The sequence below is a fragment of the Vanessa cardui genome, chromosome Z, assembly GCF_905220365.1.
Source record: "Vanessa cardui chromosome Z, ilVanCard2.1, whole genome shotgun sequence".
NCBI lineage: Eukaryota > Metazoa > Arthropoda > Insecta > Lepidoptera > Nymphalidae > Vanessa > Vanessa cardui.
This window is the reverse complement of record NC_061154.1, coordinates 11,469,496-11,489,727: the sequence shown is the minus strand read 5'-3', so window position 1 is coordinate 11,489,727 and position 20,232 is coordinate 11,469,496. Positions and strand designations below refer to the sequence as shown.

Below are 20,232 nucleotides of genomic sequence, written 5' to 3'. Positions count from 1 at the left end.
AATATATTTACAATTATATCTATAATATGTTTATTACTTACGTTACCTGATGGTTCAAATGTAGTTGATAATTTAAAAGCTAGATCCCTTCCGCTTAACTTGAGTTTATTTTCGTGTCTACATTACGTAGAAAATTTGTGTATGAATCTATTCAGTTCTCTTCTACTTAATTATAAGCCGAAAAAGAAAAAGTCCAGGTACACTAATATAAAGTTCTTTTTTTAGAGAATTCTATTCATATATTTTTAATAAATACCTAACTATATCGTTTTATATGCACTGTATACTAACACGCACAATATCACAAATTATGTTATGAAAATATTGAAAATAGCCATAGATAAATGGTATATTTTTTTCAGAGTTTTGCACCGATGACTTAGTTTTAACGAATGAAATAACTTAATAAATTGTTTACATTTTTGACCAAAATAAGATTAATCTTTTATTTGTGTTATTTGTACCTATAAGTATAACAGGGGCGTGTGTGTAGCATTTATTTATATCATTTTCTCTCGATTTATTACATAGCTATTTATACGTCATAATAATCATGAACATTATTTATCCTATTCTTAATTATTTGCTTTGTTATAAATGCATTATTAAAAAAAATGTAGAACTAACCCCAAAATGTTCATACTAAGTATCTTAAAATATAATTTAAACGGCAATTTTTGTATTAGGAATGCGTCTTAAATAAGCAAACAGCAATAACTTGATTGATTTGATTGACTTGACAAAAATTTTATGTTTTATTGAAACATTATAATCATAATATTTTCTTCTGAACAAGTAACACTACATTAGAAGTTCAATAGCCAAATATGCCCATAAGTGTAAGTGTACTCTTATGTACTGCATACTTAAATTAACACCAAAAACATCTTTATGCGCGTGTGTAAACGCACGAGATTAAAAATTTATGCGTTAAATTTATTTTACTAATATTTTATGACAATAATAAACCAAAATGAGTTGAAGTAATTAGCATAGGCTTTAAATGTTTTAGTGACATAATTTAATTAACTCTTTAACTTCTCGTCGTGTTACTTTCAAACTTCAATATTTTGTAGCTACTTTGTGATTAATCTAATAAATAATATATTTTTTTTCACTCTCAAAAAATTTTAATATTTTATTTAGTTATTTAGTTATTGTCATACAGATTTCAAATTTGAATTTATTAACTTTACTTTCAAACCTAACAAATAAATGTCAGATGAGGCTGTATAAGTGGTGACATTTGTGTGACAGTTTATTAACTAAAAAAAAAAATGTATTGCATTAATGACAAAATGTATTACCTGCATATTTGACATTACACCAAAGATTATAAAATCGCCAATCGCTAATTACACGTCGTATTACAATAGTATTGATTTTTCATCAGCCAGCTAGCTATAAGAATTTAATTCAAACATCTATTAGTTTTGTAATAAAATCTTATAATGAGTTCGTTTCGACGTGATAAAAAGGAGGAAGAAGATGGTGGGGCTAGTGTTTTTCAGAATCTAGATAAAACTACGTTGTTACAAGAATGTCGCTACTTCAACTCTACCCCGGTGAATCCAAGGAAATGCATTCATATTTTAACAAAAATAATTTTCTTACTAAATCAAGGAGAAAAACTTACTACTCAAGAAGCTACTGACATGTTTTTCGCTACAACTAAATTGTTTCAATCCAAGGATGTAGTGCTACGACGCTTAGTTTACTTGTGCATTAAAGAATTAAGTTCTATGGCACAAGATGTGATAATTGTAACATCCTCTCTAACGAAAGACATGACAGGGAAGGAGGATTTGTATAGAGCTGCAGCTATCCGAGCACTTTGTAGCATTACAGATAGCACAATGTTACAAGCTATAGAACGTTATATGAAACAGGCTATAGTTGATAAAAATCCTGCAGTGAGTTCAGCTGCACTTGTTTCTGCTTTACATTTATCTGCAACAGTTCCTGACTTAGTTCGCCGTTGGGTCAATGATGCACAGGTGATTATTATTTATAATCTGTACTGACATCATACATATTAGAAAATCAAATTTAGTGTTTCAATTATGTATAGATTTGCGTGCAGTTGTCAATTTAAATCTATGATGTCAAGATGCATTATTAAACTTATATATATATAGATATACAGTAGTATATCTGTATATCTGTCCTGTATATAAAGTATACTTAATATTAGAGTTATTTAAAATAGTATAAATACTATGATTTTTATTTTTATTTAGTAGAGCTTGATATTTTCAACATTATCTATGAATGTCTTGTTCTTTTTTTTGTGAACAAAACAATAAAAATAAAAGTATGCTAAATATTGAGTTTTAAATAATTGTAATAATAAAAATAACCATATTAATTAAAAAATCTTATAAAATATATATTATATATATATTGTACATCCAATAGATGTAAGAAAGATTTTTAATGAGAAATACAAAAAATAAATTCACACAATAATTGATATACTGATAGGTAGAGATGTAAAATAAAATTACATACAAATAGGGTATTTCTATCTGAAGATTTGTCATATCATTAATTTCTTTTATAAAAATTAAAATGAATTGGTCATTCAATAATCAGCTCTAAATAAGATATGCTATCTTTATTACACAATTTATTATCGTACCTAGAACCTTGTTAATGTTTGAACTAGATTGAAGTCTACTTAATAGTTAATTTTTTTTTCTTACACATTGTCCAATACATTAACTTATGTAAGTTTTACTTATTGTTTCAGGAGGCTATTATGTCCGACAACATAATGGTTTCATACCATGCCCTGGGAGTAGTAGCAGGAGCAAGACGCAATGACCGTTTATCAACAGTGAAACTTGTTACAAAACTTGCCCGTTCTCCTTTGCGTTCACCATATGCAATGTGTCTGTTAGTACGACATGCTGCCAAACTGGCTGAAGAAGACCAAACTGATTCATCGGAGACCTATTTAGAATTCATAGAGTCATGTTTACGTCACAAGTCTGAAATTGTGGTGTATGAAGCAGCTCATGCCATAGTCAATTTGAGAAAATCTGCTAGAGATCTAGCACAGGCTGTGAGTGTTTTACAGATATTTTGTGGATCATCAAAAGCTACTTTACGGCTTGCTGGTGCTCGTACTTTAGCACAATTAACAGCAAAACATCCAAACGCAGTTGCTGCTTGTGCAGTTGACTTGGAAAACTTGATATCGGACCCTAATCGTTCCGTCGCTACACTTGCTGTTACAACTCTTCTTGCAACTGGAGCCGAAAGTTCAATTGATCGCTTAATGAAGCAAATTTCTACCTTTATGTCTGAAATATCTGATGAATTCAAAATAGTAGTTGTTCGTGCAATTAGACGTCTTTGTTCTAAATATCCAAGGAAACATCAATCTCTTGCATCATTTTTGGCTGGCATGCTACGTGAGGAGGGTGGTGTTGAATACAAGACAGCTATTGCAGATACTATAATTGCTTTAGTGGAGGAAAATCCTGATGCCAAAGAAACAGGCTTAGCACATCTTTGTGAATTTATCGAAGATTGTGAGCATACATCCTTGGCAGTTAGAATATTACATGTCTTAGGGCGTGAAGGTCCTAAAGCTCGCCAACCTTCAAGATACATCAGGTATATTTACAATAGAGTTATATTAGAATCTGGACCTGTTCGTGCCGCTGCTGTGTCTGCTGTTGCTCGGTTTGGAGCTACTCGTGAAGAGTTACTACCGAATATAAGGGTTCTTTTATCTCGATGTCAATTAGATGATGATGACGAAGTTCGTGATCGAGCAATATTTTACAGTGCCATTTTGGATTCTAATGACAAACAACTGATTGATGAGTATATTATAAATGTGCCAATACATAATCCTGTTCTTTTAGAGAAAGCTCTCAGTGATCACATTTTGATACAACCTGATGAGCCTTTTGATATTTCAACTGTGCCAGCTACAGAGGAACAAAATGAAAATGAAGATACACCCTTACAAGTCGAAGTTTCGAATCAGCCAATTGCTTCGCGTGAAGAAATTTATTCAGAACAATTGAAAATTGTGCCCGGTATTGAAAATCTTGGACCTATTTTCAAAACATGTGAGGCAATTGACCTGACGGAACCTGAAACTGAATATCGTGTACGCTGTGTGAAACATATATTTACCCGTCATTTGATATTGCAGTTTGAATGCTTGAATACACTCAATGATCAACTACTGGAAAAGGTACATATTCGTCTTGATGTTGCTCCTGGCTATACAATCCTCACTGAAGTTGCATGTGAAAAATTGCCGTATGATGTGCAAGGCAGCGTATTTTGCGTTTTACAATTTCCAGCAAACCCTATAGAAACTTTAGGAACTATTGGAGCTACTTTGGAGTTTGTAGTACGAGACTGTGATTCAACAACAGGATTGCCAGATTCTGGAGAAGGCTATGCTGATACATATCCTTTAGAAGAGGTTGAAATTGGATGTGCTGATCAATTTCGCACACGTGCTGCAACTGATGAATGGGAAGCTTCCTGGGAAAGAGCGTCGACGGCACCAGAGGCTTGTGACACTTTTGGTTTGTCCAAAACCGATGTCAATGAAGCTGCAATTGCTGTTTGCGAACATTTGGGTCTACCAAAATCAGCTATTGCAACTAGTGGAGGCGATGCCGTAAAAGAAATTCGAGGTGGTGGTTTATGGAGAGAAGGTACTCCAATGCTCGTTAGAGCTCGTCTAGTAGCTGCCCAAGGAGCTGTTACAATGCAATTGACGGTTCGTTCTCCTCGAGAAGATATTGCCACATTAATACTGGCCGCAGTTAGTTAAATGTATTAATTTTAAAGTTTTTAGTAAAAGCCTTTTTAACAATATATAAAATCGATGTTATACTATAATATGTTACTAAATGTTATTTGTAAACTTGATGTCTAAGAAAATATCAATGTTTTAAAATAAACATTAAATGTCAATGACTTTGTTCTTTAAAAACAATCAATTCCAGAAAATAAATTGAGATTTTGGTTAGGTGAGTTCTATATAGTTTAGTTTAGGATACAACAGAAACCAAATATTAAATAATATAACTAGCATGAGCATAAACTTTAATGGAATCTTTAATTAAAATAACTTTTATTTTCATTTCAGTAAGAACAAGTATATTTATTAATAAGTAGTGAACTGTGTAGTCACATATTTACATGCTTTATTATGGGACTCTTTATAACCATGAAGCACATTTTCTCAGTCTAAGCTAATAATGAAAAAAAGACTAATAAAACTATATCAAAGACCAAAAAAAACCTATATTCGTTTATAATTAGGTACCTATATTTAATGTACACCACAAAACTATAATGTTTATTTAAAATATATAAAAGTTCATGACAATGCATCTAATTATAGCACATTTTCTATATTATAATCTAAGAACTGAGATGTCTACTAAAAAAAACTTCATACTCATTCGTTTGTTTGTCTTTATTGCCCAAATCACAGACTAAACAAGCGTATAAAATATATCTTTTTTCAATTTTTTTATTTAGGCATACAAACAATTTAGTTTTCATACTACCTAGTTTTTATTTTTATTGACAGAGCATATTAAAATACCTTACTACGTTTTGCGTGAGGTCATGACTATAGCTTACAGAGATAATTGCCTACTTTTTGGCTACCTACCTAGTACCTATTATTTAAGAAAGTAGAAAAAATACAGTTGCATCACAATATATGTATAATACATACAATAATGTTGCGTTTATTAAAAATAAAATAGATCATTTTAATAAAATCCGTAATAAACATTGTATAAACATAGGAAGAAAGGTTTAGATTTAAATCTTACCTGAAGCAAAAGCCAATTCAATCCATTTTTATAAAATAATTTATAAGATTAAAATTACTCAAATTTTTAAATGACATAACTATAGTAACCGATTTCACGTTGCTAATATTGTATGAGTAGAAGTATTTTAGGATTACTTATAAGTATAAGTAATCCTAAAAACATCTAAGTAGTTAATCGTCTGTCGAGGACCATTTTCTCAGGAACGTGAAAGGTATGAAGCGGAAATTAAATACTCAAGTCACCAAGGTCTAGGAGCAAAATCACTATGTCAATTTGAAAGATATGGTAATTTATATTTTAATACTCACATCGAATCGATCATGATATTGGGTAACATGCAATGTCATGTTAATCATAGGGATAAATAGGAAAACCGCAAGCTGTACTTATGAAGTTTGGTACGTAACTACATTGCACAATGACATTGTTTCAGATTAGAATCAAAAACAAAGGAAGAAGAAAAAGCTCCCGAGATGGTAAAAATAATAACAGATAATTTTTTACAGGAGAGCTGAGATGGTCCAATGATCCAAACGCGTACATTTTATATTTAATTTGTGTTCTAAATTTTTTCATGCTCTGTGATTACATAAAACATTGTAATAAAACCTACTATAAGCTACAGTTATTTTATTTATAAATTGTTGAAAGATAACTCTTGATATTAATTAATAAGGTTCTTCTTTATTCAATTTAAGCAAAGAATATATAAGAGATACAGTAATGAAAATTAAAGTTATCACAATGTTCCCGGTTCCAGCATATTCTGCCGAGCGCCAGTTTTAAATTCCCGCCAATGTTTTCTTTTTTTTATAATGTTGCCCACTTCAAAATCTGTAGCGACAACATCCGGCCCTCCTGCAGACGCATTCGCCCTCGAATGACGTTTTAGTCTGGTGTATATAGCTGTAAACAGAGGTTAAATATTATTTCAAATTAAAATTATATAGATAAATAGTATTCATATAAGGATGTACACGTGATATCCCATAATGAATACTGCCGAACCAAGGTTCTACCAGATATCTCGTATATCATCGTGGTAATCGTGACTGTAGTAGCATAGGTATTCTTATGGTTTAACCAACAGCACCTTAGGTCACTGTGGTTGCATATCACCATGTTATCATTCGCAGCCTCATGGCTTAACCAACAGCACCTTGGGTCACTGCGGTTGCATATCACCATGTTATCATTCGCAGCCTCATGGCTTAACCAATAGCACCTTAGGTCACTGCGGTTGCATATCACCATGTTATCATTCGCAGCCTCATGTCTTAACCAACAGCACCTTGGGTCACTGCGGTTGCATATCACCATGTTATCATTCGCAGCCTCATGGCTTAACCAATAGCACCTTAGGTCACTGTGGTTCCATATCACCATGTTATCATTCGCAGCCTCATGGCTTAACCAACAGCACCTTAGGTCACTGCGGTTGCATATCACCATGTTATCATTCGCAGCCTCATGGCTTAACCAACAGCACCTTAGGTCACTGCGGTTGCATATCACCATGTTATCATTCGCAGCCTCATGGCTTAACCAACAGCACCTTAGGTCACTGCGGTTGCATATCACCATGTTATCATTCGCAAGAGACAGCGTTCACATAGATGCCTGTCACGTGCTTTAACGATCACAGTGATTCACTCTGTTGAAAGCTTTGTACACCAGACATTAGACAATTTCTATATTTTTAAACATTGATATTCGTCGAAGGTACTAAATTTAAGTAACTTACAGTCATTTGCTTTCCTTATATATATTTGACAACATCCGCTTTTACTCATCATTGGATATGTTTATCCAAGCTTTCATGTTCTCGACACAAGCGACGCCGTTGTATCGCTTCGAAGACCTTTCAGCTCCTCTCATATCTTCCACGCGATATCTATCTTTCCCTAGACATTGCTTTACTTGAAAAGGCCCTTTGAACTGAGGCATTAACTTTTTACTCTGCCCCTCATTATTATAACTAGGAATCTTGATCACCACCAAATCACCTACTTTATAAACAGGAGCTTCTTTCCTCTTTGCATCAAAAGCTTGTTTTTGTTTATAAGCATTTTCTTTAATTTTAGCATCGACTTTTTCTCTTAATTTAGTCACATCCACAATAGGTTCTTCTTCGTCCATCATGTTTTCGTGGCTCATCTTTAAACGATAGCCAAAGAATACTTCACTGGGAATCGCCGATGTGGTTTTGTTAATAGTGCTATTTATGCCTTGTTGAATTGTAGGTATATGTTGGTCCCACTTATTATTTTCGCTATTGGCCCCCATTGTGCGTAACGATTCTAATATGGTTTGGTTGTATCGTTCAACTTGCCCGTTGGAACGAGGAACGGCTGTGGCTATAATGTGATGTCGTATCCCTCTATCTTTACAGAATGAACTAAATAAATTAGATGTGAATGCAGTACCTGCATCACATATGAGTCTCTTTGGATTTCCAAATACTTTAAATATTTTGTTAAGCTCATTGATGACACATTTACTTTTAGTACTCTTTACAGGTGAAATAAAAACGAATTTAGTAAAAGAATCTACTATTACCAATAAGTAAGAATTTAGTTGAGTGGTTTTTACAAATGGTCCTATATGATCTAAGTGAAGTGTATGAAACGGTCTCGCATATTTAGGAATGGGAAATAGCTTGCCAGGCTTTTTTCCGTGCAAGTTTTTAAAGTAAATACACTGAAGACAATTTTTGATATATTTAGCAACAGTTTTCTTTAAGCGAGGAAACCAATACATTGAACTGATTCTTCCTACCGTTTTATCAACCGCGAAATGACCAACTTCATCATGGTTTGCTCTGATTACTTGCCAGATACATTGTTTTGGAACTAGCCAGCGTCTACCAAATTCCGTGCGCCTATACACTTTATTGCCCAGTAATTCGTAATTATTAAATATTTGCCTATTAGACTCGGCCTGTCCTGATTGTAAAATATCTCTAATGCTACAAATTTTTGGGTTTTGTAACTGCACCGATAGCAACCAGTCGCCCTCTGATATGTACAAAACACTACTCTCTACACATGTATTGTGGTCAGCAATGGTGGCAGGGTTCCTGCTTAAGGCATCCACGTGTTGCATTTGAATTCCTGGTCGATGGACTGTCTCAAACGTAAATTCTTGGGTTTGCAATACCCACCTGCTAATACGTGGAACAATATCCTGTTTATTTAAAGCATGACGAACCGCGTTACAGTCTGTTATGATTTTAAAGTTTGATCCTAATAAATAGTGTCTAAATTTATTTAACCCTACCACTATCGCTAACAACTCGAGCTCAAACGAGTGGTATTTTTTTTCTTCATTACTTGTTTGTCGGCTATAAAAGTAAACTGGCCTCTCCCCTGATTCGGTCATTTGCATTAGAATACACCCTAAGCCCTCACGACTAGCATCAGTATAAAGAAGAATAGGTAATTTAGGATCAAATATTAACAGTATAGTATCACTTGTTAAGATGGATTTTAATTTAACAAAGGCAATTTCTTGTTCTTTTTCCCATTTCCATGTTACATCTTTCTTTAAAAGGTTACTAAGTGGACGGCATGTCAAGGCACAATCTTTAATGAACTTTCTAAAATAATTTATTAACCCAAGGAATTGCCTTACTTCATGAACTGACGTAGGTTTAGGATAGTTATTAATAGCTTTAATTTTTTTTTGACACGGACTTATTCCATTTTTCGAAATATCATAACCTAAAAATGTAATAACATCTTTAAAAAAATTACATTTATCGTAATTAACGGTTAAGCCGTTTGCAAGCAAAAGTTCTAAAATACTTCTTAAGCAGGTGACATTTTCCTCTAATGTCTTTGTTGCTATTAAAATATCGTCCATATAATTGATGACCCTATTAAATCTTAAGTTACCTAATACAGTATTCATCAATCTCTGAAAAACGGCAGGAGCATTGCACAAGCCAAAAGGCATTCTCAAAAATTCATAGTGCCCGTCCAGAGTGATAAATGCTGTCTTATACACGTCACTTTCTTTAACCATAAGATGATGATAGCCGCATTTTAAATCAAGTACCGTAAAATACTCGCATCCGCGTAACCTATCAATTAAATCTTCAATCAGTGGCATTGGATACTTGTCTTTTATTGTAATTTTATTTAATTTTCGGTAATCTATACAAAGTCTTTTCTCTCCGGAAGCTTTATCAACCAATAATGCCGGACTAGCATATGGCGAGTTACTGCAACGAATGATTCGGTTTTTCAGCAAATCTTCGATAATTTCCCGTGTAATTATACGCTCGCGATCTGACATACGATAAGGGCGCTGTACGACCGGTTTATTTGTCGTTAGTTCAATTTCCAGTTCAATACCAGGTACTTTGCCCAGATTACTCAAATCGTTTGTAAAACAATTAGGATAGTCTGACAAAATATCTTTAATAAGACAATCTTTAGATGTTTCGTTATCTATGGTATATATTTTTAATTCACTTTCATTATTAAGGTCGTGAATGTTTCTAAATTTCAATGAATCACCGATACGGCAATACATTATACTTTTATTTTCAGTAAAGTTTCTACCTATGAGTACCCCGCAACCAGACAACATTTTAACAATATACATTGTAACGTAAAGTTCGACATCGTCTATTCGTACTGTACAAGATACCCCATAATCAACAACCATCTTATGATCATTTGTAAACCCGAACAACGAAACTGGAGATTGTAATTTATATGGTTGTAATGAATATTTTTCAACAAAGTCAGAAACAATTAAGGAACAATCACTACCCATATCAATAAACGCACGACATTCAAAAGTATTATTAATCAAAATGTATTTAAAAAAATTTTGTTTCGACTCAGACGCGCTAATTAACTTAACTTCAACATCTTTTTCCGGTTTCGTTTTTAACCTACTCATGCAAGCCAATTCTAAATGACCTGATTTTTTACAAAATGTACAATGTATATTACCCTTTACATCACAGTCACTTCTTTTATGTCCGGCTTCGCCACAACGAAAACAACGGAAATTGTTATTTTTAGTCCCTGAATCAGCATAACTCATACTTAAACTATTACTTGTATTATTATTATGCACAGATACATTTCGTGATGAACCTTGTTTTGATATATAATTGTTTTTCAAATGGTCGTCTTTCTTTTCTTTTCCGCACTCATAAATTTTAGAATGTAAAAACGACGATAATTCGTCGCAATATCTAAAGCTACCCGATTCCGATGCAATTGAAATACTTTTGTCACCTATTGTTCCTACAATAATCGAAATGATATCTTGTTCCGAAAAAGATAGTGATAAATTATCGATTCGAGATTTTTGTTGAAAAAAAAATTCATATAGAGATTGCCCTTTGAAAGGCCTAGTGTCAATTAATTCTTTTAACAAAATATAGGTATTTCTTTTTACCTGAAAAGTGTCGGATAGTCTATCACGCCACTGCCGCCATTTCCACGTAGTCCAACGCGTTTCAGTCTTTTGTAATGAATCGTACCAAACCTGGGCAGTTTTTCTTAATTTTTGTAATGCTTGGAATTTAGTCATGGCATCTGACCAACCGAACGCACGGGCATTAGCTTCGACCACATTAATCCACATATCTATATTATCATTCAAAGGATCAAACTCTGGTACCACAGTCGACAAGATGGTATTTTGACTCAAGGTTGATGATTTCTTTACATGGCGGCGACGCCGCCGGCGATCCCTCTCACTAGACGATGATGATGAACTTGATGAGGTGGAACTTGACGATGATGTTTTCCTCCTAACTGTGCTACGAGTTCGCTTTCTGTTTCGCGGCATCCTGTGGGTCAGGTTATTCGTTTCCACTTCTGATATAAGCTACAGTTATTTTATTTATAAATTGTTGAAAGATAACTCTTGATATTAATTAATAAGGTTCTTCTTTATTCAATTTAAGCAAAGAATATATAAGAGATACAGTAATGAAAATTAAAGTTATCACAATGTTCCCGGTTCCAGCATATTCTGCCGAGCGCCAGTTTTAAATTCCTGCCAATGTTTTCTTTTTTTTATAATGTTGCCCACTTCAAAATCTGTAGCGACAACACTACATTTATCTAATTTTAACGAAACACGTGTATTCTTACCCCGAATCGTACAATCATGGTGATTTTGGCTTAAAGCCTTCTGAAAAAGATGATTCTTAAGCTCAGCAGTCGGACGTTTGCCGGCTATTAGCTTACTTTTTACTTTTAATTTGTACGGACTCCTTGGTGCGTCAATCTGATTTGCGCACTTTTCGGGTTTTTATTTTTTTTTACTTTATTTGTCATATTTGCCACTAACTCAAAATAGTTTCTTTAAGCAAAAAAACTGAGGATGAACTACTGTGTTCAATTAAGTAGGCATATTTGATTCGTTATGATTTATCATCAAATTAGATGTAGGTAAACCTCGGTTCAGAAAATAGATTATCTAGAAGAGCCGGCATGAAACTACGAAGTTTATACTAAGTAGGCACTAACCTACTTATAGTGAAGTACTCGATTTTCATCTTCTTTTTTGTTTTCAAACGAGTTAAATAGGTTGGTACTTAAACAATAAAAATAATAAACTTTACAGATACGATTCAATTTATATCCCTGTATGGTAATTAAATATATATGATACACTACTTAATACTTTTTTAATATACAAACACACCTATAAATCAACTATAAAAATGTATTATAATACATTTTTATTTCAATACATGATTTTCTTTTTAAGAGGGAAATTTTAAAATATCACGCTTATTGCATTGTTATAAATTTATATTTTATCTTCATGATAAAATTTCTTTATAAGAGATTGTATAAAGCAATACGGCCACATTTTTCAATCTAATTTGTTTTATTTTTGGGCTATAACTTTTTTTATAAACAATATAGGATACGACATATTTAAAGCCGGAACATAATCTAATGAAATTATTTTATGTGATTTTTAATTTTTATCACACATCTAGTGTTGTTATTTCTGTTTTGATGACTGAATATTAGTAGGTAAGTAAAATAAGAAGGAACCTGCAAAGACCAAAACATGTGCAAGAAAATATTATTTCTATAACCACGTTCTCGGACACACGGCCTGCGATGGATATATATATTCGTTTCATATTCGTTCTGCGCTCACGTGTTTCTGAGCGTGAACCGTAGTGATGTATTCGAAGATGTTTATCGATGAAGAAATATAAATAATGATTCTCAATCATAGTTTTTAAAATTAGAAAAATATGTTTCGTAAATGTTATATCACAAAATGTGTAAAAAAACGCAAGTTTAGTCTATTTTTTTAATGTCCGACTAAAAAAAAATATTGTATGCCTACCGATTTACCAAAAATCTAGGTACTACAAAGTTACGTTGTATGCTTAAGATCAATTTTCTTAGATCATAATATGTATTAAGATGATGGCAAAGAAAATAGTATACAATATAGTCGAGTATTAAGTGCAAATTTATCGACAATCGATACAATTTAATGACTGCCTCCTCAAATACCATTCAAGCAACGCGACGTTTACGGTCTAGCTAAATTACTTAACCAAATTGACTATGAGACTCACTCAGTCTCTTTCAAGTTTCAGTGTTAAATAGCGTTCTGTGTCGGCAGGTACAGCTTTTTAAGGCAGTAAATTATTTTATTATAAAATAAATTTAATGAAAACAGACTGTTTAATCGGTACAGCATCTAAAACAGAAATATACAATATGTTTGCGGTGTTAAAAGTGTATTTCAAGGACTTTTAACTATATTTGAGGTAAAAAAAGTTTTTATATATTTTTGTCGAATATAATTAATTAGATAAATATTATTTTCGATGCACAAAGTTTTAATTTACTAATAAAACTGTATGACTACTTGAATTTTAAGAAGATTGTTTATATAATTTTATATAAACAATCTTATTGGATTACAATTATAACAGCTAATACTATTTAAATTATAATAAATATTTTATTTGGTGAGAAAGGTAATATGTATAACATATTATGATATTTTTCATGTTGGCCTAACTTAATAATATTAATGACAATAATAAGTTTAATCTTATCACAACATGGAAAAGTCAATACCTAACTTTTTTATGTTTACATGAAATATGTAATTGACAAGGACTTATTTATTTTTAATTATTTATCAATTTTAAATACCAACAAACATAAATAGGCAGTCTCCATAATTTAATTTTTATAGTTTTCTTTTTTTAAATAAAAATGTAATGATGTTTTTCTGCTCAGCTGTATAATGACCGCTCAAAGCTAATATTCAGTTTATTCAGTGTGCAGAAAATGTTTACATATAATAAATGTTTTATTTAGAATATTAATTTATTAATTGATTCTTTGAGGTTTTTGAATACTTTAGTATAAACTATTTGTGTGACACTCATTGGTTGTTAATAATAGTCAAATTAAATTACGTACACATATTTGGTATTTTACTCAATAGACTGAAGTAATAAAACCTGTGTTCATTTTAATGTAATTTGTAATACATAGACATTATTTAAATATAGAATACATTTTAAATTTGAATTTTTCTCCATCAGCTTTTGCTAAAGCTAATAAAATAAAAATATTAAATTTGAATAAAATAAACACCGATTCTTAGACAAAATTTACAAATAAATTCTTATATAAAAATAAATAGCTAGCGAACCATCAGCTAAAGCCTGCTTGTTGTCTACTGAAATGCTATAATGTAATTGATTGCACATTTAATGTTTATGCTTATGTGTTGACTTTTGATTATAGTGTTTTAAATAACAATTATTGTACGCATTGAAATGCTAGTCATTATCATCTTATGCTTGCCTCTATACTATCCAATTGAGGTAAGGTCGGATTGATATGCCCTGCCAACTTTAGTCATCCTGGAGTATTTCCTTCCAGCATCATTCTATTTTTTTTCTATTTTTCTCCATCCTTTCAGAGACCCACATCCACCCACATACCAGTATACTGGTTTGATTGTGTATCTTGAACATTTAATTTTTTTTTAATTTCGTCTAGTTTCCATATCCTACTAATTCTCATTTTAACTTAATGCATTACTCCTCAATATGGTACATTGAGGCAAACTTTTCCCAAGATGATGGTATGATACATTTTACCAGTATTAGTTAAATACATATATCTCACCTTTGTCCCCTTTTCATCAGTTCCAGTATATATCATATATAATATTATAAATGTGAAAGTAACTCTTTCTGTCTGTCTGTCGCTCTTTCACGACCAAACCGCTGAACCGAATTTGATGAAATTTGGTATAAAGGAAACTTGAACTCCAAGAAAGGATGTGAGCTACTTTTTCCTGTAATATATTATATAACACCCTAAAACGCTAGCGAAGCCGCGGGCGGCTACTTGTATGATATATGTTACACCTCTCCTTCAGATCGATATAACGATATTCAGGACCTAAAAACCAAACAAACAACTTCATTCATTTAAAACCCCTGTAATTTTTCGTCATTTTATACCCGAGTTAATATTTATCACGTCTTGGTCAGTCAATGCTATGGTGAGATGTTTTAACTTATCAGTCATATGAATCTAAGATTTTTCTATATTCATTAAATTTTATGTGTCACGTGTACAAATGAATTGATATTTTTAGGCTTTGATGCGAAAGCAATCCAATTAAAAAATAAAACAATTCTTGGCTTATATTAATTCATAATTTTTAAATACTGCCTACTAATACAAACAAAAAAGAGATTTACAATACTGAAGTATATTTTTTCATTTCTATTGGACGAAGAAATTTTTTGCTTTTGCATCAACTAAATATCTACCTTGATTTAAAATTTAAATATGAGGTGTGTTTTTTTAGATAATTTCAAACCATATCTATTATAAATATTTATTGCAATTGCGAATGTAGTGTGCATGGTTTTTTATAATGTTAAAAATGATATTATTTTATTTTTATACGCGAATGGCGAAAAATCTATTGTTAACGATTCATTATAAATATTAGCATATTTTGCAATGTCCAACGTGGATTTTCTTTATTAAGACACAATGATTTATAAGGTACCTTTCATTAAAGAAACCTATTTTTCATGATAAAGTATATATCATGTCTTTTAATTAAAGGTAAAAGGCATATATAATTTATACTAATACAGACAAAGAATATTTAAAAGGATATGCCTTTACGTACAATTATTCTTCTATTAAAATAATTGCCTCAGTAAATAAATTAGTATTTTATTATTCCATTAAATTTATATCCGATGGCTGTCCCGTTTCTGGTAGAGTGTATTCAAATTGATCATGAAATAAGAGATCAATATTACCTATGTCCTATTATTTTATATTTGTTGTGGAATCCTAAAGATTATATGGGTATATCAAATTAGTAATCGAGGGGTTCTTTTACCGCTATAATTAAATCGATCAAGACACGCTTCTTGTAAAAATATATTCTATCTTAACGTAGCTTAGTAGCTTCTGTAAAAAGAGAGGCAGGACATTCACCACAGCTAACAGGAATCTATCTATCTAAGCTAATAGGATTTGATCGTCGGACTATTTCATCTCCAGTTACAGACAGAGTAAAGAGTTCAATATCTTTGAAATATCACACAAGGATAACGATCATGATTAATATATTTAAAATTATAAAATGAAACCCACTTTAGCTGCACATTATAAATAAGCGACATTAAATTTTTCTCTGCTGGCGACTGGCGTCGATCTTTTGTTTGGAATTTGTTTGTATAAAATATGTATGTATGAATTTGTTTGCATAAAATATTTATAAAAGAAAAGTTTACCGGATAGGCTAGCCACCACCAGTGGACTTTCAACCTTGATAACTAAAACGGTCTCGTGGTTGTAGTTACACTGGCTCACTGACCCTTTAAATCGGAACACAACAATATTAAATAGTCCTCCTTTGCGGGAGAATATTTGGGAGAAAGAAAAGTGAGTCGAAACTACCCAGACGAGCTTGCACAAAGCCCTGCCATTAAGAAAATATTTAATTCTAAACTATTTTATGCAAGGCGATAATACTAAATGAACTTTTTAATATTTAATAACGAGCATTGCGACGGCTTTTGATAACTATGAAAACATAATATCGAATTTATTAAAAAACTTGCTAAGGCGAAGGCGAATTCTAGTGACCTATATTATTAAATATACTTAGATATTTGTGCTTGCATTTCAATCGTATATTTTGTCTAAGCTTTAAATGGACGTTATTTATATCGCGTGAGAACTAATCACGTTAATCATATACTTATGCTTATGAGGCTGCCTATTCAGAGGTCTTATTCTAATCTGCGGTCGGGTTGATTAAAAAGATTTTTTTTTGTTAATAAATTTTCGGTAACAATGGAAATCTGTTGTTACTGCATCTGAATTCTGCACAATCGAATCAAAAATTTCACCTCTCGGATTGTGACGGATAATGAATAGGGAACTGTATATACATTATTATATTTTATGAAATATGACGAATAATTATTATTTTCAGGAAGAAAATATAATTATGGAGAATGTTCAAGATTCAGAAAACAATGCAGCGATATCCAAATCAACATTTTCAAACAACAACTGCAACAACAATCAAGCAATTAGAAGGTAAGATTTAATTCATTTTTCGATTACGAATCCCAGGTTCAAACCTTGGTTCCGGGCGGTAAAAACTTCTTGGTTTTTCTATCGAAACATACTTATTACCCACTTCCAATATGAAAGTTGAAGTGTGAACATCCCATGTCATAGAAGGCACGTGAGAGTTAGGGAATATGGCAAGCACTTGTGTTTGCGAACATGTTTGTGTACTGTTGGTCAGCCTTTAGATTGGATGCTGTGGCCGCAATCATTCAGGACGATATCTCGACCAACGTATTTTATAAATGCAATATTAATAAAATAACATAGTTCCCACGATTGGTGGTACATTGGTCCTTTGATGACTGATTAATTTTTATAACTACCAGTGTCCATGGGCCGCAATTACGACTTACACCCTAGGGGCACATTCGACGGACCGCCTACAAACAAAAAAATAAATCCATTATAAATAGCTTGTTCACTGGCTTACTTCAAACCTAAACACAACAAAGCTGAGAATTATTATAATGCCGTTGAATATCTATCTATCTGGGTGATACCTACTCAGTAAGGCAAAGCCCTATTACCATGTAAAAAAAACCTGTATTTTTTTTGTGAATTACCAGACCCAAAGTTTTAACAAGACAAGTTATGTAAAGTAGTTTAAAAACATCACTTCACTATATTAAACTATCGATAGTAGATAATGATGTCAACATGTATTTAGTTTGCATTGTCCATGTAAGGCGGACATATTCGCACGTTGTTATTAGCCCGTAGTCATGCTAAGTCACGATGCAAAAGAGCACTATGAATAGAAAACGTGGATTCAAACCCTTTTTTTTTTTTTTTTTTATATGGTATATACCTTTTAGGTAACATGTACTTATGTCTTGTACTCGACCTCAAAGGGAAAATTCGTAAATAAACCTCTCTGTATAGGGCAAATTCTGCTAAATGTAATGCCTTAATTATTGTGTCGGTCGACTTGTATTGGTGAAGAGTAGTTTAATTAATTGCACTTATTCTATAAATTTTGTCATTTTCATGCTCGTGTATTGCGGCGATTTTTGAGTTATTGTAAAGGTTGTTACTTTATACCATATAATGTCATATGGAACTGGGATGAAAATAATTTTATTTATTATATTTGACGTGTGTTTAATTAGGTGAAATAATAAAATAATATATTTCCAACAGTTATAGCTCAAAGTCCATGCATTCCGGTAGCAACTCAAGTGGTAGCAGCGGATATGGCGGCAAGCAGTTTACTTCTGGCTACGGGTATGATGAAGTTTTTTTTAATAAATATTGTATTGTACGTGTTTGAGTTGTTGTCATACACTTCTTAGCAAACTACTGATGACTTCACTCTTTCTCTTTCTGTTACATTTATATATGATTTTATTTAAACATGTTGTTTGTAATTATGTATTTCAATTCTCACGGAATTTTAAATAACAAAATTATTCGATTGGAACTACTATTCTAGAGGTATATTGCGAAAGCAACTACGTTCCAATCATCGATAATTAGTTAGAATGGTAGATTTTTTAATATTCGTAATATAATATAGCATAACATACTTTAGTTAAAATCATTAGGTACATGCTGCAGTGAAATTTAAGTATAAGATAAATAAATACACTCAGTTACAGTTAGAGAGTATTTTTTGTTAGTCCATACAAAAAACGATTTAACGATGGTGTAGGTGTTATCGTTTGCTTGAATATATTTTTAACTCAGAGTGTGCTGCAAACAATAGGGGATTTACGTAAATGTGAAATGACTACCACAAAAACGTGCCGAGCAGCCTACGTATCATAAACGTGACATTTGTATAATTCGTGACGTAGTAAAAGCTAATAAAATAGCGTTGTGTGGTATTGAAGCGTGGGCTTAACATTTATATCAACTAGGGCTGTTAATTAACGATTTCCTGAGGTTGTCAAATCATTAATTATGAGTTATGTATACAATCGTATAAATCGTTTATATTTTAATATTTTAAAAACCTTAAACTTTAATTGATTATATACCCAAAATGAACTGGTATCATGGTTATTTACAACAAAATATGTATATATGTTATTAATTTTTACTTAACAATAACAATGCTTTGGATATTTAGGTAATCCAATTTAAAAATAAAAAAATAAAAGTCACAATGTCTAGACAAGTTTTGTTGCGATTGCAGCTCGCTACAAATTTAAAAGCGATGGTCAACTAATTAGTGGAAAAATCGTAATTTATTGAGTGTAACTTATATTATAAAATTAAATATGTTTTCTAAGGAGCTTTAGTTTATATTTTTTGCTCGATTTGGCTGTCATTTTGTGTACAGCCAGCCGTGATAGATCGGGTTCAATACCAGGCAAGCATCATAATTCATTTCGGGCTCGTCTGTGAAGGAAAACATTGTGAGGAAACACACATGTGTATAATTTCATTGAAATTCTGCAACATGTGTATTCCACCACCCGGTAATGAAACAGATTGGGGGAATATGTTCCAAACCTTCTCCTCAAAGGGAGATAAGACCTTAGCCCAGCAGTGGGAAATTTATCGGTTGTTTTTATTGTATAATGTTTCCATCAATCCGCATTCTTATTCGAATAGTTTCTCTTAAACTTCTCCTCAAAGGACGAGGAGACCTTAGTTCAGCAATTGGAAGTCATCAGTCCGTTTCTATATTTATTCTGTGCACAGTATTGGTTTAGTATTTAAAAAAGAAACTTTCTTGGATAACTATGCCTTGTGTAATGTGTCTCTGTGTAACTGAGCAAAGTTCTGTAATTTTATCA

The 20,232-nt window shown here is 32.0% G+C and overlaps 2 protein-coding genes across 8 annotated transcripts in view; both read left to right on the top strand.

Annotated features, from left to right (window-relative positions):
- The first annotated feature begins 1,276 nt into the window (after positions 1-1,276).
- LOC124543000 (coatomer subunit gamma-like) lies at positions 1,277-4,956 on the top strand. Its single transcript, XM_047120978.1, has 2 exons — positions 1,277-1,997; positions 2,753-4,956. Exons 1-2 carry the CDS (start codon positions 1,452-1,454, stop codon positions 4,808-4,810), a joined length of 2,604 nt encoding a protein of 867 aa, XP_046976934.1. The 5' UTR covers positions 1,277-1,451; the 3' UTR covers positions 4,811-4,956.
- An 8,427-nt stretch (positions 4,957-13,383) lies between these two features.
- Positions 13,384-20,232, top strand: part of LOC124543195 (period circadian protein) — a 31,370-nt gene continuing 24,521 nt past the window's right edge. For all 7 annotated transcript variants that reach the window (XM_047121299.1, XM_047121297.1, XM_047121303.1 and 4 more), the window contains exons 1-3: positions 13,384-13,611; positions 17,346-17,452; positions 18,629-18,712. In XM_047121299.1, the coding sequence (XP_046977255.1) occupies positions 17,361-17,452; positions 18,629-18,712 (176 nt within the window). In that variant the 5' untranslated portion in view covers positions 13,384-13,611; positions 17,346-17,360. The remainder of the gene's footprint in view (positions 13,612-17,345; positions 17,453-18,628; positions 18,713-20,232) is intronic.

Excerpts from the sequence above, each read along its gene's own strand:
- LOC124543000 (XM_047120978.1), top strand. The coding sequence starts at position 1,452 with ATGAGTTCGTTTCGACGTGATAAAAAGGAGGAAGAAGATGGTGGGGCT. Across the intron at positions 1,998-2,752 it reads GTTGGGTCAATGATGCACAG|GAGGCTATTATGTCCGACAA; the intron begins GTGATTATTATT and ends TTATTGTTTCAG.